The sequence below is a fragment of the Coturnix japonica genome, chromosome 2 (genome assembly GCF_001577835.2).
Source record: "Coturnix japonica isolate 7356 chromosome 2, Coturnix japonica 2.1, whole genome shotgun sequence".
NCBI lineage: Eukaryota > Metazoa > Chordata > Aves > Galliformes > Phasianidae > Coturnix > Coturnix japonica.
Genome location: NC_029517.1, coordinates 134,452,708 through 134,480,624, shown reverse-complemented (window position 1 = coordinate 134,480,624; position 27,917 = coordinate 134,452,708). Strand labels below are relative to the sequence as shown.

The following is a 27,917-nucleotide window of genomic DNA, read 5'->3' as shown; positions in this document are numbered from 1 at the left end:
TTCCAGCCCATTGTGATTTCCAAAGCAGAAGGATGAATGCTGAGACACAGCAGAGGCAGGTGCTGTTGATTTCCTCCTGGTGTATTTTGGCAGGGCTGGTCTACGTGTTATGGCAACAAAAAACACAGATTGGAGTGGGAGCAATGCAGCCCTGGACATGCACTCCCATCTCATGGAATGCTGCTTTCCTTTCTGTCCAGCTGTGCCAATAAACTGCTTTGCACAGTCACTGTATGGACTGGATCAGGAAACAATTACAAATATTAAGGCATTTGAAATGAAAATGTTCTTCATCAAGACTGAAGGTGCAAAGCAGGTAGGTGGGTGTAAATGTCTGGAAGAAATAATTCAGTTAAAACCAGGATGCAATGCAGGACACAATAACACTGAGCATTTTATTGAGCAGCACCCAAGGAAATGCAGTGAGTTTCTTTTTGTGAGCAGCTGGATAAAAACACGCTGCATGCAGTTAGATGTGGGGGGGAAATAGAATCTATTATTTTTGCAGTAATTTACTCTGATTTTTATTGACACAAATGGTGAGATGGAAACATGGATCTCAACCAAGGAGACCAGTAGATGTGTACACCAGAGGTAACTGGAGAAAAAACATTACACCTGAAATGAGGTTTGCTCATTTCTGACTCCTTGGTTGATCCCACAGCAGCATCGTGTCATTAACTGAGATTATCAGCATTCTGGGGCAGCAAACGTTTCCTTCCTATTGGCTCTTTGTTCAAAGGCAGTTATAGCATAGAAGGGCCCTGGTGGAGACATTAGTGACAAATAGTAATTATCCAGATGTATTACAAAGTGAAGCCAGTGTGACAATATATACATTATAATTAGGAAAGCAAACAATTGTATTATTGAACACATTCACTGAGGTTTCCCTTAAAATAACTACTATTATCTTGGAAATAATAAGGAAAAAAAACACAATCAACTTGCAGAATAAAAAATGTATTACATGAAAAAACATGTTATTTCAAAACTTATTATTACTAATTACTGAGTGGAAACATGCAAGCAATATCATTGTGGTGTAGTGTGGTGTAGTGTGATCATTGTGGTGTAGTGGATTATTGCAGACCCTCAGAAATGAGATCCTCTGTTAGGAATCCCCCCCTGAAAATCAGCCATCCTGGGTATTTTTCAGGGGCATTTTGGACAGCGGCTCAGGAAGGGCCAAAGTCATTAAGAGCTGAAGAACCATTTAGATAAATGCTCTCAGAAATATGGTTTGAACTGCAGGGAGTTGGACGTGATGGAAACCATCCAACTGGGGATGTTCTATGATTCTGTGGTATTTCAGTGTCATACAGGGACGAGTCCCAACCTCATAATGGAAGTTGCTTTTCTTAGAGTCATCTTCAGTTCAGCGCATCAATCCTGGATCTCAGCCTGGTCTGGTGGTTGGCAACCTGCACATAGCAGGGGGTTGGAACTGGATGAGCACTGTGGGCCTTTGCAACCCAGGCCATTCTGGGATTCTATGATCCCAAGCTCAAGCGTGGCATTCTCTGCTCAGTCATGCAGAAGATTTCAGAAACTGAGAAAACAGACACACCTTCAATGTGACATTGTAAAACAAAACACATAATACTAACTGTAACTGCAACGCGGCTTTGAAAGATATTTTGTGCATAGAAAAGTTAAAAATTTAGAGAAGTGAAGGTAAAAATCATAAGGCAGCAATTAAGACATGTAAAGGCATAAAGCAAAAGATAATGAGTCACACACATCCATCATTTTCTAAGCATGTTGTATTAGAACTGGAGGGCCAATGGGGACTGACCTGGAGATGACTTCAATCAGGAAAAGAAACCTTTCCCTTAGTTTCAGTTGTCTCTGCCATTCATGATAAGCTCTGATGACACAAAGACGAGCAGCTTAAAGATGGCACACAGCCCTGAGAGTCCTTTGGCACAGCCTGCCTACACCAGGGCAGCACAGACAGTTCAGCTCAAAGATGAAAACCAGATGGCCAAAGTATGACCTGAAAAAGAAAGTGGCTGGGTAAGTGACAGGGTTTTGGAAAGCCATAGGAGCACAGAATCATAGAAACCTAGAGTGGCCTGGGCTGAGAAGGATCACAATGCACACTGAGTTTCAACCCCCTGCTGTATGCAGGGTTGCCAACCACCAGACCAGGCTGCCCAGAGAACCCACAGAGTTTTAAGAATCCAGAGTGTGCCATAGGGATCCATAGGGTGCCATAAGAACCCCTAGGGTGCCATAATCATAGAAGCATCATAGAATCCCAGAATGGCCTGTGTTGAAAAGGCCCACAGTGCTCATCCAGCTCCAACCCCCTGCTGTGTGCAGGGTCACCAACCAGCAGCCCAGGCTGCCCAGAGCCACATCCAGCCTGGCCTTGAATGCCTGCAGGGATGGGGCATCCACAGCCTCCTTGGGCAACCTGTTTCAATGCATCACCACCCACTGGGTGAAAAACTTCCTCCCAATATCCAGCCTAAACCTCCTCTGTCTCAGTTTAAAACCATTCCCCCTTGTCCTATCACTATCTACCCTCACAAACAGCCATTCTCCCACCTGTCACAGGTGGGTTGTGAGCATCCCAGCAGCACAGTGGGGCTTCCTATGAGTGCAGTTTTGCTCATGCTCTGCTTCAAAACACATTTATTTGATCTTGCCTTTAGCAAAAGAACCACCTGCACGTTAAAAGCAAGAATAGAACATAAAAGCCCTATCGAAGGAAAATACTTCAGGCCACACACAATTCTGCCCAAGAGAAAAGAAGATGACAGAGCAAAGAGATCAGCACCACTATGATGTGCTGCTGGAGTGCAGCTTTTCTAATAGCAGAAATCACTGAAAGATCAAGAAATCACAGATTTAAAATTGTTTCACCGCCATAGATCACTATCCAGCTGCATTCCAAAAAGGTCCCAGTCTCCAATGAGCACTTAGAGTGAGGGGGTATTGTAAATGGAATCCTTTCCTGCAACATAATCACCTCATCACATCCCAATTGAGTAGTGAGGAGTTAATTGGTGTTTGTGAAGCATTCCAGCAGTGCAGTGATGAGCAGCCTGGCGACAGCTCCATGGAGGTTAATGGCCCCATCAGTGCGGTGTCTGAGTGGCAGGTGGTGAATAATGCCCTGGGCCACGCAATTAAAAGCAGCATTCATTTACTGGTGACCACTTCAGTTGCACTCTCCCCATCTTGTAGCACTGAGCTAAATAAGTTCCTATAGAAGAATATCCCACAGGTACGTAACCTCTGTCTGTACCATCGTGCATATTTCCAGACGCTCAGGGCACCACCTTGTCTCCTTGATCACAGAATCACAGAATGGCCTGGGTTGAAAAGGCCCAGAATGACCCCCTGCTAAGTGTAGGGTCACTAACCACCAGACCAGGCTGCCCAGAGAACCCATAGGGTGCCACAGGGATCCGGAGGGATCCATAAGGTGCCACAGGGATCCACAGAGTGCCAGAGGGATCCATAGGGTGCCATGAAGATCCACAGGCTGCACAGAGGATGCATATGTTCTCTTAAGGTACCCTGTTGATTCATAGGTCACCTTAGGGTGCCATAAGTATCCATAGGATGCCACAGGGATCCATAGGGTGTCCTAAAAATCCATAGGGTGAGACTGGGATCTGTTAAGTGCCATAAGGATCCATAGGGATGCCCTGAGGATGTGTGGGGTGCCATAAGGACACATAGAATCATAGAATCCTTAGAATGGCCTGGGTTGCAAAGGACCACAACGCACATCCAGTTCCAACCCCCTGCTGCATGCAAGGTTGCCAACCAGCAGCCCAGGCTGCCCAGAGCCACATCCAGCCTGGCCCTGAATGCCTCCAAATGGGATGGTGCATCCACAGCCTCCTTGGGCAACCTGTTCCAGTGCATCACCAACCTCTAGGTGAAAAACTTCCTCCCAAAATCCAACCTAAAACCTCCCATCTCAGTTTAAAACCATTCCCCCTTGTCCTATCACTTGGACCGGATCATCTTGAAGGCCTTTTCCAACCTGAGTGATTCTATGACTCTGGGAAGGAGACTGAGTTCAGATGTGAAGGGGAAACGACTCACAGCGATGCCCCATAGAGCTGCGAGCATCCCATCCTTTGAGGCACTCAGTACCAGGGATGGGCACTGTGCAGCCTCAGCTGCACCCAGCCCACATCACAGGGTTGGCACTGCTGCTCTCTGAGCTCCTTTCCAACCCAGCCATCCCATGGAGCCCTCAGCCCTTCCCACCGTACTGTAAGAGCCCACCACGGGCTGCTCCACCCCTGGAGCTCCTCAGCTCTGTAACATGGCGGCCCTGCCCGAACCGGGCCGCCTGCCCTGAGTCACCGCGGAGCCGCCTCCTGCCGCACCCTCCCCGCAGCCCGGGCACCGCCCGACACAGGGCAGCCACCGAGCTTGCCAAGTTGAATAAGATAGAACATGAAAGGCGAAATAACAGGAGCTGCCACGCCCGGGGCTGCGGGGAATCTCGCTTAACTCTTTTTCTGCCAGCTGGGCAGCCCTCCGTGGGGTGGGGGCACTGTGGTGGGCTCACCAAGGTACATGGGATACCCTGGGTACAGTTTCACATTGCTTTTGAGGGCATTCCTGTGCAGTTGGGGCACATTTATAGGCCTCATGGAGCCTTTGGGGCACTCAAATATATGAGGGGGGTGGGTAAGGCCGTGGGTGCATAGCGCTCTGCTGAGCGAGGCCTAAGAGCCGGCCCTGCTTTGCAGCGCTGCTCCTGCATAGGCCCCACTGCACCGCACACCAAAGTCCTTCCAGCACAGACCCAGAGCATGGCAAGGTCCTGCCCAGCCCAAACCTGCTGTCCCAGAGCGGTGCCGGGCTGTGTTGTGCCTGGGCCCAGCTGTGCTGCAATGGACTCCCAGGCCCGCTCCCAGCGCCAGGCCCAAGCTGGTCCGACAGGCTCGGGGCAGACGGAAGGGAGAGGCCGCCCCTGGCTCAGGAATGTGCAGCCCTTATCTCTGCTCCCCTGCAATCCTGGGCAGGGAATAACTCTCCGGAGTTTGCCTTTCTCTCGCTCTTACTCACCCTCTGCCCTGGGTGGAGCTTGATCCTGCAGGCTCGGAGGTGCCCGTGAATCAGGCTGCAGGCACGTCCAGGGCAGCACAGAACCAGCTGAGAGAACGACCCGACACACCTGGGAAGGTAGGAGAAGTTCAGAGCTCTGGGGTACCTGAATGGCGGTGCGAAGCGGTGGGCAGGGGCTGGGGAGGTCCATTCCTGCTCCTCTGCTTTGGGCTGGGTGCTCGGAATTTGTGGCAGGGAACTTGTGCCAGGTGGGAGATGGCTGCTTGGTGGGCTTAGAGGCACGTGTTGTGAGTAGTGCTGGGGGAGAAGGAGAGTCCGAGGAGATCGTGAAAAGTGAAGAGAGGTGCCATAGGGACCCATAGAATCATAGAATCATTGAATGGCTTGGGTTGAAAAGGTCCGCAGTGCTCATCTCCTTCCAACCCCCTGCTGTGTGCAGGGTCACCAGCCACTAGACCAGGCTGCCCAGAGAACCCATAGGGATCCATAGGGTGCCATAAGGGATCTATGGGGAGCCATAATCATAGAATCCTAGAATGGCCTGGGTTGCAAAGGATCACAATGCTCATCCGGTTCCAACCCTCCTGCTATGTGCAGGGTCACTAACCAGCAGCCCAGGCTGCCCAGAGTCACATCCAGCCTGGCCTTGAATGCCTCCAAATGGGAGGGGGAATTTGGGAGAGAGAGCGCTGCAGCACAGACGGTATTGTGGCTCATGAGGAAAGGGACCCATCAGCCTCTTGCTCAGGCGACCCATCCCATCTTCTTGGAGAAAAACCCAAGGAGGGGATGTTTCCAAACGTAGCTCTGTCCTTGGGAAGAAATCTCACAGCCTAAATGGGCTTCCCACAGAGTCTGAACTGGCCTTTTCCTGGGTGTGAAACGCTCATAGAATCATAGAATGGCCTGGGTTGAAAAGGACCACAATGTTCATCTGGTTTCAACCCTCTGCTATGTGCAGGGTCACCAGCCACTGTGTGCCCCAGATACTGGGTCAGTGCGTGGTAGTAGGGCTGGAAGAGCCCTGCAGAAGGCAAAGAGCCAGGGAATATCTCATGAGACTCATTGTCCCATGCCTGCTTTGTGCTCATGCTGCATGCATGGGTGTATAGCTGTCTGCCAGCATGGCCTGCAAGCAGCAACGCAGACGTTCATGCACGTACATGCAGAGGCACAGGCAGATGTGTATGGACACATTCACATACGTGTATAACTCATTTTTTCCACAGCTGTGAGCCTGTCTGACTGAACTCTGGTTTTGTGTGTGTGCAGAGAGGAAGGAGAAGGAAGGTTTTGTGTTCTCAGCACTCTAAATTGGCTGCAGTCAATGGAGTTCAATTATGGCCTTTGTCTGGCCTGAGGACCCAGGTTCTCTATCATCTACAACGGTTAGAGGAGGAGGCGGCGGTGCTTGGAGAGGGGAAGAAGCGCCTATAAAAACCTGCTGAAAGCAGTTAATTTGTGAAAGCTGCAATAAGCTCAGTTGTGATGGAGGACAAACAAGCAAACAGCAAACCAGCCTCCATGCAGAGCCGTGACAAAAACAGTGCAGAACTCTGGCGATCAGGATCACTTTGCACAGCCTACAGCAGCATGTGTTTCCACTGGGTAAGAGTAAAGGGACAAGCAAAAAAGAACCAAGTTAGCATCCCTTCGTCCAATTAGAACTGGCACAGGTCTGCAGCTTGGGGACACAGTGTTATTTTCATTTTAACCTGGCCTCCTTTTATCTGAGGAGCTGCAGAGTTGTGTTGGAATGATGGAGTGAGGCGTGTCTGCTGTTATCTGGCAGTGCAAATAGTAGTATGCTGGGGAAGAAAAAAGAAGCGCTTATTGTGTGGTTGTAGGGAAAACTGCACGTCAAAGGAAAAAATGAAAATGTCACAGTAGAGTTTGGTATCATGGTACCAGAGTGGGATCAAGGCTCAGGAGGCAGACGTTTATATGCCCTGCCTCATGGCTCAGGCAATTGTTCTGAACTGAAAATTACCAGCAAACCTTGCAGGATTGGACTTCTTTCAGTTTATGAATTGGGGGAACAATTTGGGGCTGCTTTTCAGGCCCCATTTGGCAAACCTTGATGGAGAAGAGTTGTTTTCTACAATGTCAGTCAGGGTGTGGGGGATAGTAAAGGCCCAGGGCTGCATGCTGTTATCCTCCACATTGCACCGTACATGGCTTCAAACACAAACAGTGTAGATTTAGCTTAGATATAAGGAAGAAATCTTCTATAGTGAGGATGGTGAGGCACTGAACAGTTTGTCCAGTGATGTGGTGGATGCCCCATCCCTGGAGACTTTCAAGGTAAGGCTGGACCAGGTTCTGAGCATCCTGGTGTAGCTGTGGTGTCTCTGTGCAGTGCAGGGCAGTTGGACCGGATGGCCCTTAAAAGTCCCTCCCAACTCTGAGGACTCTGATTCTATCACTGTCTAAAGAGGGTGAATTTGGCATAAGCATTGCCTTTTCATCAGGTAACCTCTCTGTAGAGGACTCGTTTACATGTAGAATCTCAGTTTTCAGTCCTTCTCAGCACACAGCAGTAGCTCTAAATATTGTTTTGCCCCAGTGACCGCCTGCGCCACTGCACAGTCTTTATTATTGCATAAGAGTTAAGACTGACAAGCTGAAGTACTTTCTCAGTAACCACTTCACAGGGAAAATTACAACCTGTAACTTTTCTTCTCCTTTGCCCTTCCACTGCCCCATAGGAGGATCCCATGGACCTTCTCCTATGAAGAAAGGTTGAGGGAACTGGGTTTGTTTAGCTTGGAGAAGAGAAGGCTCTGGGGAGACCTCACTGTGGCCTTCCAGTACTTGAAGGGAGTGTATAAACAGGAGGGGGAATGGCTGTTTACAAGGGTGGACAGTGACAGGACAAGGGGGGATGATTTTTTGCTCACCTTGGACATTTTGTTTCATTCATTGGTTCATAAGGTGAAGTAGAACATGTGTGCAATATGGGAGATCAGGCTGTTATCTCTAGAAATTCAGTGAGTGAAATGAATAAATGAATTGAAGCAATTTATTATCTGGTGACTGCGACTCCAGGTGAAATGAAGTTCCTAAACCACAGCAGACAAACACAACATCTTTTAAAATGATGACTGTGATGCACCCAGAGCAAAGAGTGGGCTCCCATTTGCTCAGATGTTTTGACATGGGGTTGTTATCAGGGGCTGATCAGATGACCACAAGTGGAAGCCTGGAGTTGCATACAATATTGTGACAGGAATAACAGATTTCCTATCATTAACTCCCAAACATCCAAACTTTAACAGCAATGCAGGCATTGAACCTGAGAGAACCTTAGAATGAAAGCACTGAGAGACTTCAGCAGAAAATACAGACAGGAAGATTGGAAGAGAGCTGTGGTCCAGCATCCTTTGCTGTAGCTCTTGTGAAATTTCCATGGCAGTATGTTATGTCTAAACCAGGAAATCCTGGGGTGCACTGAAAACTGAAAGTGCTCCAAGCAGGTCACTGTGAGACTGGCAAGTAATTGAGAGGTCCTTCCTGGGTAGAAGTAAAATCCTTAGTTGAGAAGTGCATTCAGGAGTAGGTCCTGGATGGGATGAGCATAACTGTCACTGTTAATGGTCTGCTACAGCAGGATTAGAAAGCACTACCCATCCATCCATTGCACGGTGCAGAACTAAAGAACCAAACACACCTTAAACCATATTCCAGCAGACAGATCCCTTCCCACTCTTCTATCTAATACAGCGTTTCCTTGAGAGCAAGCCAACGTTTTCCATGTCCTGTTACCATGCCAGCCCAAGTAGTTTGACCATAGGAATCACTGTGCTCTCCTAAACGTTACTCTCACAGAATATTAGCAGTCTGCTCTCCCATCTTCTATTTTATCAAGCCAAAAGCACATTTTGAAATCATTTGTTTCTGAGCTTTGGAGGTTCAGGACATTGTGGGAACCTGACAGTTCTTCACTACCCACCATACAGTGGTGTAAGTGATGCTGTTTATCAGGAGCCAGCTGTGGCCCACTCACTCCTTTGGGATCACAGCTGAGAAATGTCTCCTTTTCATTGTTCTCCAGGATAAATCCTTGATGGCACTCAGAATCATTTTGGTTCACTCCATTGGAATTTGGCAGTCCCTCTCATGCTGACAGCATGAAGTGGTTGTGCAGCAGTGTTGGGAGTCTGGCAGGCAAAACTGAATCATTTTGGGTTGCCCTCTCCTCTTGATGGTGCCCAGCCAACAAAACCAAGGTGTGTAAGCCCAGGAGGTTGTGCTTATACTTGCCTATAAGCGTGGGGTCACAGGCACAGATCATTTTCTACCACCCCTTTCCAACCAGTATGGAACAGCCGCTGCTTGTCAGGCAATCTCATCTGCTTGTGCATGGGGTGCTGTGGAAGCCTCAGCTCTTGGGAGTGTCTGGAAGCAGAGAAGCAGGTCCAGCCAGGGGAGGCATCACCTGAGAGAGGCAGAGTGGGAACTGGCTGTGCAGGCAGAACACGTCACAACAAGCACTGCAGTCAGCACTGCAAAGGCAGATAAAGCTGCCGGAGGTGCTGAGGCATCACCAAGGCTGGCATTAAGATGGAAGGGAAACATTGAGCCAGTTTCCTTTTGCTTAGGTGGAGAAATAGAGTCCGTCTCAATTCAGTTTTGATTCACACCTGATGTTTCATTCAGGAGAATGAAGAAACAATGCAGGTCTTTTTTTGGTTGCTGTTTAAATGCCGGGCTCCTTCCTCAAAACAGCCCCTGGTAACTGAATGAAGAGCTGCATCTCCTTTCTCTCCTCCTGTTTCTCCGCTGCCAATGTAGGGACAAGGGGGGAATGGTTTTAAACTGAGGCAGGGGAGGTTTAGGTTGGAAATGAGGAGGAAGTTTTTCACCCAGTGGGTGGTGACGCACTGGAACATGTTGCCCAAGGAGGCTGTGGATGCCCCATCCCATTTGGAGGCATTCAAGGCCAGGCTGGATGTGGCTCTGGGCAGCCTGGGCTGCTGGTTGGTGACCCTGCACACAGCAGGGGGTTGGAACCAGATGAGCATTGCAGGCCTTTACAACCCAGGCCATTCTGGGATTCTGTGTGTTTTGCATGAGGAGGGTAGAGATTGCTTACAACCAATGCAGTGTCTTTGGGAAGGCCCGAGCAGATGGGTGGGGGAGGCCTTCACTACTGAGGTGAGATCCTTCCTCTCATCAGCCCATTTTATCTGCTTTCATCTCCCACTTGTCAGGTTTTCAGCAAGCTCCTTCGTGCTTTCCTTCATCCGCTGCCCCTGAGCATGGGAGGAGCTGTTCACAGGCAGCTACAAAGTCTGCCTTCTCCTTTGGCTTCTTCCTGCACACAAATGTCTGTGCTATATTAACATGCTAAGCAGCAACTTCTGAGGAGCAGTGTTGAATACTCCTTTATATTGCCCTCTCCTTTCCCTATCTGTGTTCATTATTGCCTCGTGGACTGGGAGGAGGAATTTCTTGGGGAAGAGCTCAGATCTGTACTTTGGGTTCATTCATCACCTGCTGTGGTAAGGTTCTAATTGGTGCTTTTGGAAACCTAGGCTAGAATCTGTGTAACAAACTCACAGCTGTGTCCTCTTGTTCCATGCACCCTCAGTGGTGGAGCATGATGCTCCCAGTGAGGCTTCCCATTTGTTACTTTGTTATCATGCAAGTTACTTTTCTCTGGGCATTGTGATAGTTCTTACATTATGAAACTCCATCCAGATTTTGTTTTCCTTATCTCCCTGCAGAAGTTGGCTGTAGTGTGGTGCTCATAAGCCACTTAATTGCACAGCAGATGATGCATACAGTGCTAAATTCGCACATCTCCCTGTTGCTTTGCACCCCTTGGATATCTTTCCCTTTCATCTGTTTGCCATGTTTAATGTGGTTTAGATTATGAGAACTGCTTAAGCAAGGATGAATTTAGTGGTTGCTGATACTTCATCTGTCTGACTCCCAACCAAAACCTTTTGCTGTAACTGAGAATTGAACCAAAGCAGCACTGGGATTTAGGGAAATCAATTGCTTGTTGCTGGGGCAGTTCAGAAATGGGAGAAATGAAAGGAAATTAAAAAGAAATCAGTAATCCTGTCTTACCCATTAGCAGGACGCTCCTTGCTCCGTAGTAGTCCAAAATCAAATGGAAAGTTATGGAAGGAACAGAATGTAAAGGGTTACTCTGTGCTGATGATTGAGTTGATGTGTACAATCAGTGTGGCACAATGAGGTTCAGTAGGTACTGATTTTCCTGTCCAAAGCAAAAAACAAATGGGTAGCGGGTTCCAAAGCAAAGGAGGCTGTTGTTTGTAGCTGAGCTGTAAAACTTCTGCCTCTGGCTGCTGTAGATACTGAGATTATAGATGGATTTGGGGAAACTTTGTGAGTTTATGGTAGCAAAGTCCTTTGAAGTCGTTAAAGCATATCTGGCTCAGGATGTTCGTGTGCCTCGAGAAGCTAAAATTGAGTTAGGGAAGCTGGTGAAGCATAAATGCTCATCCTATCTCTGTGTGTTTCCCAGATTATCGACTCTTAGATCCTTTTGCAAATGGGATTCTGGATTACCACAATATTTAGTCTGATCCCATACAGTGGATTTCATGTTCTGTTCTCCCTTCGTCATTCTATTTCAGAAACATACAGTAAAGGGAGGGTTCAGGCAGTGAGAATGAATGTTGGATATCAAACATCTGGGGACTCTTTGTTTAGATAGGCCAGAAAGTAAAGACCTTTAGTGCTGAGGAGTACCAAGCGTAGTGTACTGAATGGGATTGGGAAAGCCTATAATCTTTATGGAGTATTACAACCTAAATCAACATCGCTCATACGAGGAAGAGTCATCATAGCAGTTTAATGAGAGAAAATTGCTTGACATGTGTTATTTCAAATACAATTTCAGATTAAGGACATGGCCACCCACAAAAACACTGTATAGTGGGGTGTGTCATCACAGAGTGGCTCTTGCAGGGCTGCCTGTGTGTAGATACCCTGTGGTAAGTGCAGGGCGCTGCAGTTCACTTCCATTGCAGAGGTAATTACCTTTCACTCGTGGTGAGGAAAGTGCACGGCAGGCATTGCCATGAGATTCCCACAAACACAGCTTACTTCACACTAATTGTGTGATGAATCCATACTCTACCAGCTATTAGCTAGATGAGTACGCTGCAGTCATTGCAGTGCACAAAAGCAGATTGCTTTCAGAAGGCCGCTGATAAGATCTGTCACAAAGTTTTCTGAAAATAATCATAGAATGGCCTGGGTTGAAAAGGACCACAATGCTCATCTTGTTCAAACCCTCTGCTATTTGCAGGGTCGCCAGCCAGCAGACCAGGCTGCCCAGAGAACCCATAGGGTGCCATGAGGATGCATAGGATGCCATAAGGATGCACAGGGTGCCATAAGGATCCACAGGGTGCCACAGGGACCCATAGCAGTGCCATAGGGATCCACAGAGCACCATAAAAACCCATAGGGTGCAATAATCATAGAATCATCATGGAATCCTAGAATGGTCTGGGCTGCAAAGGCCCACAGTGCTCATCCAGTTCCAACCCCCTGCTGTGTGCAGGGTCACCAACCAGCAGCCCAGGCTGCCCAGAGCCACATCCAGCCTGGCCTTGAATGCCTCCAAATGGGATGGGGCATCCACAGCCTCCTTGGGCAACCTGTTCCCATATAAGTGATAATAAATACTGGAATCATAAAATTCAGAGAGAAATGCAGGTAACTCTGGAACAAAACCTCACCAATCCAGCTGAAAAGCCGGAATAATGCAAATGAAACCACGTGCTGCTGGTGCAGGGTTTATTCATACAATTATATGCCCTTTGGGATTATGAACAGTTTTGGTCAGTGATGGTGTGAGTATATTTATTATAATAAGCCCAGACTTTCCCAGGTAATTTAAAGTGCTGCTTTCTGAAATATGATTAGAAATCCTGTTATGTTAATAGATTTTCTGTTGGTCTGCTGTCAATCATTAAGGAGAAGTTATTAATGCTCAGGGATAGCAGACATGCCAGCAGTGGGGTCTGCTTCTGGTGCTGCTCAGGATGCTGAAATGTTCAGGTTATCATTAAGCAGTCCTGCTAAACTACAGTGATAGCGCAAAGCTTTAGGAAATGGTAAATATCAGTAAATGCAACATCACAATCTGATGGAGTGTATTTTAAGATGAAGAACAATGTACCGAAATCCAGAATGGAGGTTAGAACTGAACATCGAGCCATTTTGCTGCGATGTGCAGCGTAAGATAAAGGCACCATTGGGGCACTTTTCCTTCTTCTGGAGGAAGAAGATGAATGACGTTTTGAGAGGAAGTCCGAAGAATTCGTAACAGAAAGCCACAAACATTGTCCAGGAACAATAAACAACAGCGAATCTGTTGGGTTTAGCACGGACAGAGCTCAGCAGTGGTGCATGCTGCACTGGAACAGACAAAGGTGTGGTACTGGGTAATCTTCCTACTTTGCTAATGGAGACACTGAGACGATTAAAATTGGAAGGTGAAGATTAATTTGACTTTGAAATGAGATTCATTGTTACTGAGGAAAGGCGTGTGATGGCTGAAGCAGGTTGCTAAGAAGATGGGGGCTCTCAGCTGCGAGGTATTTTTAAAACAAAACCCATTTAATACGTATATTTACATGTAGTGACTGGGAGGTGCATATGAGGGCCTGGGCTGTACGGGACGATGGGTTGGTGTGCTCTCTTTTGCCCTCTATCTCTGCCATTCTGTACTCTGCCCAGTACTCCATAGACTTCCAGCAGTCAGAACTTGCACAGAGTGGGGCTGTGTGCTGCCTGGTAGCCATGGCTATTGCTTCTCCTCCTATAGATTGAAACAGAAATGATGTACTTCCCAAACTGAGGTCTTGTGTGAAGCACCTGGCAAGTGGTTTTCCTCATGGCACAGCTATATAACTGTATGTAAGGCTTTCCATCTTCCTTGGACAGCTATGGCTACAGAAAGAATGAGAGTGAAACGCTGAGCTGCAGCATTCAGGGCAAATATTCGATGGCAGGCAATAGTCAGTGCCAAGCCAATGGTTTGCAGTGCTATATAAGATAATTTAATGATCCACTTTGTGTACTCCTCATTAAAAGGAAGTTGCAATATTGAGTGGGCAACAGATATTACAAAATGGAAATGCATGCTTTAAAGTATTAAGTTTATAGAGACCCAGATCAGCCCATAAAATGTTGGCAATTAGACAGGACTGTGTTGAACAGATACCCAAAATGTCAGTGATATTTTTCCTCTCTGTTCAAAGTCGTGATCAGTAAAAGAAAAGCACGAATAATAAGGCTGGTCGGTACTTGGTTTCTGTGGAAGCCAACAGAAATAGAAGGCGCCCATACACATTGAGCCACCCATGACCAAATGTGTCTGTATTGGATGGCTCCCGTTGCATATGCAGTCAATTCTGTTGACATATGAGGGTGCCCTGGGGTACCTGAAACACAGCAGATGTAGCACAAAGCCCTATGAGAGACTCAGCCTTTCTCAGCCAGCAGCTGGAAGCCAGGAAGAGTGCCTGAGGGTACCTCTGGTGCCATTAAATGGCTGAATTGCTCCCCTTCTTGTAGTTTGTTCAGCTTATCAGACACTGAAGGGCTCACACTGGGATTGTTCCTCTTACTGCCTGATATGTCTGCTTGGATATTGCTAAAACAACAGGGTCCGCAGAGCAGGTTAATGAGTAGTATTAGCCAGTGTGCTTAATGGCCTGAAAGAAATTCTTGGGTCCCATTCTGCTGCGTTCTGCTTATAAAAAGGAGTTTAGAACATTTGCCAGGCCATATTGGCAGGATCAAATAGGACCTCTGCTTTCTTGCGCAATGTAGGGGTGGTATTCTTGTGTGCTTCATCTTTCCAGTCCCCTTCTGCTATTTCATTATAGGTTTTATCATTTTGGTGCTATGGATCTTTCTTCAGAATGTGGCACAGGGATGGATGGAGGGATGGTCAGCGGGTCTTTGTGAGGGATCCTTTCTCACATGGCTGCATTTCAGCTGCAGAAGGAGGAGCTGACTGATATGAATGCAGTGTGTCACCACCCTCTGTGTGAAAAACTTCCTCCTAATATCCAACCTAAACCTCCCCTGTCTCGGTTTAAAACCATTCCCCCTTGTCCTAACAACAGCCTCAAGATCTGGTTGTGTATAGATCCGTAGGGAAGGATTACCACAGCCTCTGGGCCCAGTGAGGGTTTGGAAGGGCTGAAGTTTCTTTATAGAGGGGAAAAAGCTCAAACAAATGAACATAATAATAATGCTCTGATTGAGGACTACAGGCTTTACACACTGGAACAGGACGCCCAAGGAGGCTGTGGATGCCCCATCCCTGCAGGCATTCAAGGCCAGGCTGGATGTGGCTCTGGGCAGCCTGGGCTGCTGGTTGGTGACCCTGCACACAGCAGGGGGTTGGAACTGGGTGAGCACTGTGGGCCTTTTCAACACAGGCCATTCAATGATGATTCTGTGATTCTATGACCATCATTTTACCCACTGTGTCAAACACACCAGCCAACTGCCCAGGCCAAAAGGGTGCTGTGCGGGCAGGAATTTGTTCCTGCAGTGCTAATGCAGTGATATTCTATGTGACAGTCTTCCTTAAAGCTACTGGAGTAGAATCACAGAATCATAGATTGGCCTGGGTTGAAAAGGACCACAGTGATCATCTGATTTCAACCCCCTGTGATGTGCAGGGTCACCAGCCACCAGACCAGTTAGCAGCTCTTAGCACTTACATGGTTAGAAAAGAAGTTCAGCGCAGTGTAAGGTGATGTGATGTGCTTCGTGTGCTTTCGGCATGCTGCAGAATTGGCTGCCATTCATTAATTTCCCAGTCAGCAGCAACACAATGGCTGGCATGAGGAATGCTGCTTTGTCTCCATGTATACAATCAATGTTGTCTATTTGCGTGGAACCATTTTAAGCCTTAAAAAGTACAAGGAGCTTCTGTGAAGAAATACCCCTAGGAATGCATAGCACTGGCACCACCCCAATAAACATCCTCCAGCTCCTCACATGCTGCTCTTCCACAGTGAGCATGTCCCATGCTTTGCATGGCAAAAGATGCACAGAATGAGCAATATGCTTTCAAAATGCTTTCCTGTGCATGTAAGCAGCAGAGAAGTCATCTGCAGCTTCAGGTATTATCTTGCTTCACATATTATCACAATAAACGTGAGCTGGTCAATGAGTGCAGTTCTCCAGAAGTGACTTTGGTACCTCCTGAGCAGAAACTGCTACACATGGTAATGCGCTGTGATGCAGCAGAGCCACAGCTTTGGATTCCACGCACCTCTGCAGGTCCCCTCCTGTTCTGCCCACCTTGCAGACTTCATCTCAGCTCTTAACTGTGTTCAGTTCACGTATCCCTGGAGTTTTATCTGCACTGGGAGCAGCCATATGAAATCTGCAGAGAAAGACCTGGGGGTCCTGATTGATGAGAAACTTAACATGAGCCAGCAGTGTGCTCTTGCAGCTCAGAAAGCAAATGGGATCCTGTGCTCCATCAATGGAGGGGTGGCCAGCAGGGACAGGGAGGTGATTGTCCCTCTCTGCTCTGCTCTTGTGAGGCCCCATCTGCAGTGCTGTGTCCAGGTGTGGAGCCCCCAGTACAAGGAGGACAGAGCTATTGGAGAGGGTCCAGAGGAGGCCACAAAGATGCAGAAGCATCCTAAACATCAGCTGACTTTGCCATTTCCTCACACTTCCATTCTGGGTAATCTGATGATTTCTGGAGGGAAAAGAGCCCTTTTTTTACAGCTTTCCTGCTTCTCCTTGGGAACAGCACAGCAGTCAAACGCCGCTACTCCTAATTCATGGTACTCACTTGTTAGGGACTCTCCTATCCCTGCAGCTCTGGAGCATGTAGGCTTATAGTGGCAGATCCATAATTTCTGGTTTTTTGTGTGTTTTTTTTTCCACAGTTCTCAGATTTGTGCATCTGCTTCTGAAGGACCTGAGGAGCTGAATGGCAGATCCCTACCAGGCAGGCACAGCAATGGCGCACTCAGCAGACGGCAGCTGCTCTGCATGCAGGGTCTGATGGTGCTTCCTCAGCGCTGCCTTCCAAGAAGGAGCTGTCTGGACACAGCATCTCAGTCCCCACTTCTCACCCCGTGAGCCCAGCAGGGTGACGGTGCAGATTTTCCTGCCTTGTTACTCAGCTGCAGGACCGGTGACGCTCCAGAGTTTGGTGTGATCCAGTTCAGGTGTTTGCTGCAGCCCTCTGGCTCTGTTTTCACAGGTAAAGGTGATGTCGGGAACCGCCTCCCTTCCTCCCCAGCCCCACCTCAGCCCCACTGCTCTGTGTTGTGGGCCCAGCTCTGATCCCTGAGGTCAGCTCTGATCCCTCAGCTGCTTGTCCCGCTGCCAGGTGGGTGATGGTGTGTGCTGTGCAGCAGGAGGGCTGATGGCCCTCTGAACATCCCAGACTGTGCTGACAAACCTGCTCACTGCCTGCCCTGCGGCCACACCGCACCCTGGGCCCAGCCCACAGAGCCAAGCAGACACCCCATGGCTTTCCCAGCCTAAGCTGACACTCCTTAAAGCACACGCAGAGAAATGACAGCTTCCAACACGTATGTGCAGAACCAACGCCCTCCTGGAAGGCTGTTTTTGCTGTGGCAGCACAACTGGGTGCCGATGTCTGTCCCTGTTTGTCTCATGAGCCTCCTTCCAAACCCTCCTGGGCTGTGATCTCTATATTCAGTCCTACAGGAATTCCTCCAGCTCCGTGTTTGCCCTAAGCCAGCAACTTGAAGAAAAACATTAATATGATTTTGCTTTTTCAGAAGGGCACTTCTTCAGTTGTTCACTTCTTGCTTGTCCATGTTGACAACCAGAAAGCCTGAGGTGACTTCAGGGACTTCCTCTGTTGCAAACACAGCCCCACACAGCCTTCCTTTGCTTCCTGCCCTACCTTTCCAGCCACAAACTGTTATAGTGGGAAAGGGTTCTGACAAAGCATTGCCTGTCTCTCCTGCTCACAGCTGCCTCCTTGAGCACTTCTTGTTGCCCACAAGAGATAGACGGGCCCAGCAAATCATGGTGCTGACCAATATAGACACTTTGAGAAAGCAGGCTGTTTTCCTCATAGAATGGTCTGGGTTGCAAAGGCTCATCTAGTCCCAACTCCCTGCTGTGTGCAGCGTCGCCAGCCACCAGACCAGCCTGGCCTTGAATGCTTCCAAATGGGATGGGGCATCCACAGCCTCCTTGGGAAACCTGTTCATCCTCTGCGTGAAAAACTTTCCCCTTATGTCCAACCTAAACCTCCCCTGTCTCAGTTTAAAACCATTCCCCCTTGTCCTATCACTATCAACCCTCAGAAACAGAACTGAAACCACACTTACAGCCAAACTGTGCCATCGTTATTCATCCTCACCTGGTTATTTGTTACCCTGCCACGTGTACCCATTTCCCCCGGCATAGGTGTCCAGTCCAGGTCAAGCAGCACTTATCAGCTTGAGCTTCACACAGTGACTGCTGTGATACACACATACCTCACCAGTGAGACTGACCTTGCTGGTGGAAGTGCCAGCTTACACACCCACAGTTTATGAGAGGCAGAATTGCTAATAGCAGCAGCTCGTGATTTGCATTGGGATGGATCCTTTTTTGTTGTTGTTGTTGGTCTGCAGTTTAGTCAGGGAATTGCGTTTGGAACTGACCTGTCTATATTGACTCAAAGATACTTGGCCTTTGTCAGCAGCAATCAGGAACTGTGTAAATCCTGGTGAGATATTAATTGCTATTAAATGAGTGTCAAAGGTTTAGATGGATTCATACGTGTATTTCAGTACAGCTGGATGCTGTGTTGACGTGAAAACAGTTCTTCATCCTAGGCTGCAGTGATTCTGGAAGTGACAAAAGAGCCAAAATCAAATGAGAAGCAACTCCACACATCAGATTGATGGTCAGAGGGCTGGAACAGTTCTCCTATGAATAAAGGTTGAGGGAACTGGGCTGGTTTAGCTTGGAGAAGAGAAGGCTCTGAGTAGACCTTGTTGCAGGCTTCCAGTACTTGAAGGAAGTGTATAAACAGGAGGGAGAATGGCTATTTATGAGGGTGGACAGTAATAGGACAAGGGGGAATGGTTTTAAACTAAGACAGGTTTGATATTTGGAGGAAGTTTTTCACGCAGAGGGTGGTGACGCACTGTTCACAGGTTGCCCAAGGAGGCTGTGGATGCCCCATCCCTGCAGGCATTCAAGGCCAGGCTGGATGTGGCTCTGGGCAGCCTGGGCTGCTGGTTGGTGACCCTGCACACAGCAGGGGGTTGGGACTCAATGAGCACTGTGGGCCTTTTCAACACAGGCCGTTCTGTGATTCTATGATTCTACAATATCAATTTGGTATTTCCTTACCAGTAATGGCAAACAGGGATGCATAGGGAAGAGTGGCAGTACTTCCCCAGAGATCTCTTGTGGTCCACAATTTTAACTTTAATGGTCTACAGAGGATTTTCTTTCCATCTCTGGGGATGTCCATTTGCTTTTTGAACGCTTGCAGTATATTAATTGCTAAAGCTTCCTTTGGGAAGGCATTCTGTGCAGTAAGAGCAGTCGAGAAAGCTTTTCTGATGTCCAGTCTGAAACCACTGCCTGCTCATTTCATTTGAAAGCCTCTCAGTTCTTGTAGCAGAGGAGAAAACCAGCTGTCCGTGCTCATATTGTATAGACATGTTCTCCAGGCTGAAGAATTGTACTTAGCATTCATAATAACCTTTTTGAGATGGGAGGGTAAGACTTTCACATTTGTTACATGCCCAGGTTTTAAGTTCCCTCTAAGCCCGTATTTAATAAATAATGTTTCAGGTTAGCTGACATTTTCCCCTTTAATATCCATTTTTGCCTTCTTGATTTATGACAGCATTGAAATATTCATCCATTTAATACAGAGTTAAGGTTGCTCGATCACTTTATCAACTTCTAATTCTCTTTGCGATTTTTACTGTCAAGTCAATATCATGAGGCTCCTCTGTTTTCCTTTTTTGTTTTTGCAGTTCAGACCAGGCTAGCATTTTCAGGCAATTCACCTGCATGACTGTTCATCCCCATCTGAATAGGTTTAACAGTGTGGCCTCCAGCACAGCCCATGGGACTCCTTTGAAGCTGTGGAACTCCATGGGGCATGGAGTTCAAGCATTACATTCCAGCAAAATGATGTGACTGAGGATTTTGTATCACTGAGGTGGGGAATGTCAAAGAAGAGAAGAAAAATGAGGATGATGCTGTATGAATTTCATGGCTTTGATGTTGTGGTCTGGTTCAGGAGGTCTGTGAATACAGGACAGGCCTTCAGTCCAAGAAAGCACTGAACCATGGGAGCATTTCCTTAAAATGGAGTTGAGGGGTTAAGACACTTCCAGCATGGTTAAGAGCAGGTACAGAGGTGACTTGAGCACAACAAAATGTAGGTATTTAGTGGTCCCCATTTTATAGTGTGGTCCTGAAGCCTTTTCTGTATTGAATGGGATTGAAAACAGGACCTCCTTCCACCCTTTGTGCTCAGCATCCCTATGAAGGCAGCTTTACATGAGCAGTCAAGGACTGCCATGTTCTTTTTTTCCAACTATGAGGAAGCCACAGTGGCCCCAGAGGTATTGTCATTATGGTGGAAGGTAGGAAGCCAGAGAACTTCGGAGCTCTTTTCAAATGAGTGAGATACCATTATGTGAGTTGTATTTCTGCCATGATCAACTTTTCTTTCAAAATCTGCTTAAAATCAGGTTTGTCTCAAGTCTCAAGCATTAGGTTTCCCACAGGCACATCACTGTAAAATACCAAATAAATTAACCCAGGTTTTCTCAACCTTAACTCCAGTAGACTGAAGAAGCAATTATGCCCCTTGTTTTCATTTCTTCATGGCTCTCATGAGGACTTCTGAGCATACAGCAGTACGGCACTCTTACACCTACCTGCATTCCCTTGCTTCTACTCACATATTGAAGTGATGTTAAAGCACAATTTCTAAGGACTCAGTGGGGGTATTTCTAGAACTTCATGTGCATTTGCATTGACTACTATGTTATGCACACCAATTTTATTTTATTATTATTATTTTTTGCATTTGGAAATGATCTTCAGTGGCATTCAGATAATAACCAGCAGTGTTGGTTTTCAGAGAAAAAAATAAAAAGATTAAAATAAAAGACAAATTTTAGCTTAGCTGTGAGTAGCCTTTGGTCCAGATGCCCGTGCATTATTTTGTTATGTAATGCCATAATTGATTTGTTTCTCATTTTGCCCCGAAAATGCTGGCCAGCAGACCAAAGGAGGTGATGGTGCCTCTCTGTTCCGCCCTCCTGAGGCCCCAGATGGAGTATTGCATCCAGGTCTGCGGTCCTCAACACAGGAAAGATATCAGGGTTTTGGGTAGGTTCCAAAGGAGGGCCATGCAGATCATCAGAGGGCTGGAGCATCTCTGTATGGAGACAGGCTGAAGGAGCTGAACTTGTTTGGCCTGGAGAAGAGAAGGCTGCAGGCTGACCTCATTATGGCCTTCCAGTATGTAGAGGGAGATCATAAACAGAAGGAAAAACAACTTTATACATGAGTAGATAGTGATAGGACAACAGGGAATGGCTTTAAGCTGAAGGAGGGAAGATTTAGGTTAGGTGTTGGGAAGTTTTTCACTGAGAAGGTGTTGAGGTGCCGGAACAGATTGCCCACAGGTTGTGGATGCCCCATCCATCCATGGAGGGGTTCAAGGCAGGCTGGATGGGGCCCTGGGCAGCCTGTGCTGGGACTTGATGTAGCAGTTGGCCATCCTGCCTGTGGCAGCAGGTTTGGAACCTGATGATCCCTAAGGTCCCTTCCAGTTCAATCTGTCCTATGGTTCTTCAATTCTCTGACATTTTCTTCTCTTTTGATTTGGGCATCATGACCCCTCAGCTTTCACCACTCATGAGGACATGTGTATCGCTGAAGTGGACCTGCTGCCATGACAGTCACTGTTCTCATTGTTGTCTCCTCTTTTCTTACAGCTCTCCCTCCCCTCATGGCTCGCCGATCTCAAAGCTCCTCACAGGGGGACAATCCACTTGACCCTAACTACCTTCCCCCCCATTATAAGGAGTATTACCGCTTGGCTCTGGATATACTCACTGAAGAAGGCAAAGAAAGTTACGAACGCTTTCTGGCAGAGGAGGCGGCCCCTGATTTTCTTTGCAACTCAGAGGTGGATCACATCCTACAGAACCTTCAGAAGCCTCAGTATGCCAATCAGGAAGGTAGCACAGACACGGCGGGTGACAATGATGTGGATGGATCCTCTGGGACATATTGGCCCATGAACTCAGACCTTGCTGTTCCGGAGCTTGACCTAGGCTGGCCCATGGTCTTTGGGTTCAGGGGAACAGAAGTAACAACCCTTGTACAACCGCCACCCCCTGACAATCCCAGCATTAAGGAAGAGGCTCGCAGAATGATTCGAGCTGCTCAGCAGGTGAGACATGAGAGAGTCCAAGAGCAGAGAGGAAGAATGTAAGTAAGTTTGTGAAAGGATGCGTCGTGTCCTCTGCTAAGTTCCTTAATGTCGCTCTGAGGACCTGACTCAGAAGAAGGTTGATTCTAAAACTGCTTCTTATTTCATTAAAGCTGGTCTCTGGATTTGAGAAAAACTGTGTAAGGCCACGATGAAGTACACCAGGAGTTCAGAAAATCACAGAGTAGCCAAGGTTAGAAAGGGACCTCTGGAGGTCATCCAGTCCAGCCTCTCTGCTCAGAGTCAATTAGAGAAGGTTACTGAGGACATTTCCTTGAGTACATCCAAGAGTGGACATTGCTGTCTTTCTGGGCACCCTGTTAATCTTTAGTCACCCTTACGGTAAGAAGTTTTTCTTCTGTATGAGTGGAACATCCTGCATTTCAGTGTGTGTCCATGGTGTCTTTTCAGTGGGTAACACTGAGATGAGTTTTGCTCCATCTTCCTTACTCCTTCCCACCAGGAAGTGTTGTACACTGATAAGAGTTATGAAGGACAGGGAAATTCTACAGAGCTTTGAACCATGGAATCATTTCAGGTAGTTATGGAGAGTGATGAGGGGTTTCCCTTCAGATTAAGCAGCCCCAGTTCCCGCAGATGACACCCACATGCCTTGTTTTCTGGAACTGCTTTCAAAGCTACAATTAAAAGCTACTTCTAAAGGTACTAGTGGCATTTAGAAGTGGCTCTACAGTGGCTGACTCAACATTGGCCAGGACTTTATTTTAAAATGGCAAATATGCTGGAGGGTGTGAGGGGGGAGTGGCCTGTCAGGTCAATGATAATACCTGCCAGTGTGGTTCTGTGAACAAAAAATGCCTGCTGTAACCACTGGATTAATGGATAAGGGAATGATCTGCCTCAGTGAGGATTTTCTCTCACTTTGCACCTCGTATACACAATACATGTCAGATAACAAATCTGTTTCCAGTTCTGGAGCCCATTGAATAGGACACTGAAATGGAGTCAGTTTAACAGTGCAGCTTTAGAATGCTTTGTGCTGGGGAACATGAACAGTGAGGCTGCAGGCAGGCACAGATCTCTGAAGACTTTCCTGTGTTCTTTTCCTAGGTGGTAGCCATAGTCATGGACATTTTCACTGATGTGGATCTGCTGTTTGAAGTGCTGGAAGCTGCTTCTCGCAGAGTCCCTGTGTACATCTTGCTCGATGAAATGAACTCTCAGCTTTTCCTTGATACTGCTGCTAAATGCAGGGTCAATCTGAACTATGTGGAGGTGAGCAAACCAAAACCAACCCGACCCATGATTCCCATCCTGAGAGGGGTACATCTGTGGACACAATGGGCTGTTCTTACGGTAAAAACTTGAGAAAGAGGAAATCTGGGCCAGAGAATAAAGAAATATATTTGTGAAGCCAGGAGACTTGGCACAGTACAGGAGTGAAGGCAAAGGGCCCGCTGATAAAAAAGGTTGCTTATGTGCATGCAGACAGAACAGCTATTCCTGGAGTATAAGAATGGTGACAGGAGGGATATTAAGAGAGTAAGGGGGAAAAAAGAGGGGCAGGGGAAGTAACAGCTTTGTCTGGTTTGCAGTTCCTAAGGGTGAGAACAGTTTCTGGCCCAACCTACTACTGCCGCACGGGGATGTCTTTCAAAGGACACGTGAAAGAGAAATTCCTCTTGGTGGACTGCATGGTGGTGCTGAGCGGCAACTACAGGTGAGAAGCCCTGTGATGTTAATGGCCCAGTGTCACTGAATAATAGACTGTTTGTTTTTTGGGTAATGCAGTTTCAGCTGCTCCAGGTGAGGAACTGTTAAACCTAACTCAAAATAGTATCACCAAGTCTAACCATACAACCCAGTCCAAACCAGAACAGTTAAAAGAGACCCAGGAGTATGTGTTTACCTTTCAAGTGCAAGTTAGATGTACGGAATTACCCATTTCCCATGTTTTCTTTAGTAAGGACTACACTACGCTCATAGAATCATAGAACCCAAGAACAGCCTGGGTTGAAAAGAGCCACAATGCTCATCCAGTTCCAACTGCCTGCTATGCGCAGGGTCACCAACCAGAAGGCCAGTCTGCCCAGAGCCCGCCTGGCCTTGAATGCCTCCAAATGGGATGGGGCATCCACAGCCTCCTTGGGCAACCTGTTCCAGTGATGAAAATCAGGATGAATTTCTTCAGACAAGCAGATGGTGAAACATGGAGTTGTGCAGCTGAGTTATTTGATGCTAATGCTGTCTTTACTTCTCTTTGTAGTTTCATGTGGTCTTTTGAGAAGATCCACAGAAGCATCGCACACATCTTCCAGGGTGAGCTGGTGGCCAGCTTCGATGAAGAGTTCCGAATTTTGTTTGCACAGTCAGAACCTCTCATTCCCCCAGCCAACGTCTTGGCAAAGGCAGAGAACCCATTTGCCATGGCTCCCTTTGGCAATAACATGCCATTCTTTCCTAAAAAATCGCCCCTCATGTTCCAGAGGGACGACAACCTTTTTCCCTCCTTTATGGACAGAGTGGATCCAGACAGGTACTTCCTGTCCAATTTCAGGCGAGATGATATGTTACGTCATACCGTGGAGGGGTCAGCCATGCGAATGTACAAGAAAGTAGAGATGGAGAATGCTCAGATGGATCCCGTCAGGGGTTTTCTCCGTTCCAAGCAGTTAGAGTTGGATGCTTTTAAGAGACACAGTTTTGCAGAAGGAACGTTTGAAAATTTTGCTTCTTCTAAACAGTATGCCAGGCAGATGTTCATGAACAATATGGATGAATTTAAAATCCAGTCTAGTCATTTTCAGAAGGATCAGTTCTACCAGTACCAGTTTGAACACCCCCACCTTTCTGGCAGACCCCAGGGGTTCTTTGACAGAATACGAGGTGGTAGGCCAGGATTCAATGAATTGGAAGAGGGAGGACCTCTGCCCTATGTAGAGGGACCTAGATACCCGGAACTTGAATCCGGTTTTCCACAGGAGGGTTTCCCCTTGAGGCTGGATTATGTGCCTTCAAATTCTTCCAGGGAAGTGAGACATGGCTCTGATCAGCTGAACCCTGCAGGCAATGGCCCAATGGGAATGATGCTAAGACGGCAGAATATAGGACAGAAATTTATTTGCCAGACTTCTCCTACACAGAAGCAAAGCCTGGAACAGCGCCTGTTCTTACAAGACAAAGATGAGGACCAAGATCAGGACAAGAACACTCAGGAAAATAGAACAGGTTTACGCAACTGGAGGATTTCTTCATACCTCAGTGCATACCAGTCAGAACCAGAAGAAGGTCTCCCAATGCCTATGGAATCGGAAGCATATAATGATGTTCTTGGGGATCCCCTCACAAAGCACCCCACTGACCTCATCCCAGCATTCAAATCCCCTGTGTCTTTTAATAGCAAGTCGCTGGGTGTTGAAAATGCCAAAGAATTTGCAGATTCTGAAAGAGGAGGTGAAGAGACACCTATGATGAAACAAGATGCCTTTAGGTCCAGAATAAATCCCTTGATCCAGAGGAGCTCAAGACTCAGGTCCTCTCTGATTTTCAACGCTGCCAAGTTAGATCAGCCTAACACAACAATAGAAAAGGTTCAGATGATCCATAAGGAGCAAGTGTCCAATGAACTGACAAAAGACAATGAAACTATAAAGACAGCCACCTCATCGAAAGTGGCAGAACTTTTAGAGAAATACAAAGCCGTGGGCAAAGATGCCGAGCGAGCTACAGTCACTCACACCAAAGCTGTTTCTAGTTTTCTCCAGGAGGAATCACAGAACGCAGAGAAGAAATGTACCAAATCTGTGCAATATAAGATTCTGGAGAGCAGAGTACTGGAGTCCAAAGACTCCTGCAGTACTTACAAAATGCATGGAGAGACTGACAGACCATTTGGAATGGCTTCGTCAACCCCCCAGCTCCTCGATGCATTGAGTAAAGATCCCTTAGCACATCTGGGCACTAAAATGGACAAATTATCATCTCGGTTTTACCCTATAGAGAACAAACCTGCTTTTCCAGAAAAGGAGAGTCTTATATTTGTAGGAGATACTCAGAAATTGGCTCTTCCAGAAAAGAAGGAAAGGGTGACGTTCAAGGAAGACGCTGAAAAATTGGTCAGTACAGAACTGAAGAAACCACAGGTTAGGACGGGTACCACATCAGCTATTGAAAACCTGTCTAAGGGTCAAGGATCTGACAGCTCCCTCAATAAATCTGAGGAAGAGTGCTCAAAACAGGAACAAAACACAATGGAATTTTTAAGAAAAGGTTCCCTACGGTTGAAGCAGTTTTTGAACCCAAAAGGTGAAAAGAAATTGGAGGAGGAACCCAGTTCTGAGATGGGAAAATCTGACAAACAGCCCATGGGTCTCAAACGATCTTCCATAGGCGACTGCCAGGAAATGGCGGTGGAGGAAGAAAAGAACCATAAATTTGCATCGCCACTTCCTCCCAAAAGCAGCCAACCAACACAGGGCAGATTTCCTTCATCCACAGCCAACATTCTCTACAGCAGCAATCTCCGTGATGACACCAAGGTGATTTTGGAACAAATCTCTGCAAATAGCCAGAAGAACAGAGCTGAACTGGCCAAACAGCTGCCATCCACCAGTAATCCTGATCTTTCTAAGTCAACTATGAGCTTGGAAAGGAAAACCGAGAAGGAGAAAAGCTGCAACATCCAAAGATCAGAGAGCTTCGGGAGCCAGAAACGGAATCTTCAGCGGCAGCCGTCGGAGGACAGAGATACCCTGCTGAAAAAAATGGAGAATATGCGGAAGGAAAAGAGAGTGTACAGCAGGTTTGAGGTCTTCTGCAAAAAGGATGAGCATACAAGTCAGAGTGAGGAGGAGTACGACACAGACGCCAAAGACAAGAAGATGGGAAAATTCATGCCCAAAATCCTGGGGACCTTCAAGACCAAAAAATGATCACAATAAACACTATTTAATTCCGTATCATCACTGACTGTCAAAGGCCAATGAGGAAGCAACACATTTATGATGGCTGTAAAGCTCTTCGAGGTTAGCAGGTGGGATATGTTCAGCATTACTCCTATGGCACAATTTGCCCTGTAGACTCATGTGGTAACAGGAAACCTTATTACAGTATATTTAAAATAAAATTATTACATTGCCAAGATGTTTAAAATAATGATGTCTCTTTATATTATGGTCAGGGAGACCTTTCAGTACTGAAGAAAAATAATTCCACTTTCAGTAAGGAAAGAAACAACAGCAACAATAACAAAGAAAAAACAGTGCTTGAATTCAACCAAGGAAAGGAAAGAGTGTATGTATTTAAAAAAGCAGTTGTTTCTCAGGTGCAGATATCCTTACTTTGCACCTAATGACCGAGCTAGTATGGGAGTTACCTTGTTGAAGAATGACAGGAGAAAAACATAAAAAAAAAGTACCTTTTTTTC

The 27,917-nt window shown here is 47.0% G+C and overlaps 1 protein-coding gene and 1 long non-coding RNA gene across 3 annotated transcripts; one reads left to right on the top strand and one right to left on the bottom strand.

Annotated features, from left to right (window-relative positions):
- Positions 1-410: 410 nt before the first annotated feature.
- On the bottom strand, positions 411-5,210 carry LOC107310654. Of its 2 annotated transcripts, none has more exons than XR_001553666.2 (3): positions 5,050-5,210; positions 1,799-1,999; positions 411-1,552 (listed from the first exon to the last, which is right to left on the bottom strand). It is a non-coding gene; the product is annotated as an uncharacterized LOC107310654 (long non-coding RNA). The 2 variants fall into 2 exon arrangements; XR_004306316.1 differs by lacking the exon at positions 5,050-5,210 and adding an exon at positions 4,820-4,949.
- FAM83H (family with sequence similarity 83 member H) lies at positions 5,066-27,917 on the top strand. The gene is made up of 6 exons (XM_015856484.2): positions 5,066-5,166; positions 16,968-17,287; positions 22,032-22,492; positions 23,603-23,767; positions 24,088-24,212; positions 24,759-27,917. Exons 3-6 carry the CDS (start codon positions 22,046-22,048, stop codon positions 27,421-27,423), a joined length of 3,402 nt encoding a protein of 1,133 aa, XP_015711970.1. The 5' UTR covers positions 5,066-5,166; positions 16,968-17,287; positions 22,032-22,045; the 3' UTR covers positions 27,424-27,917.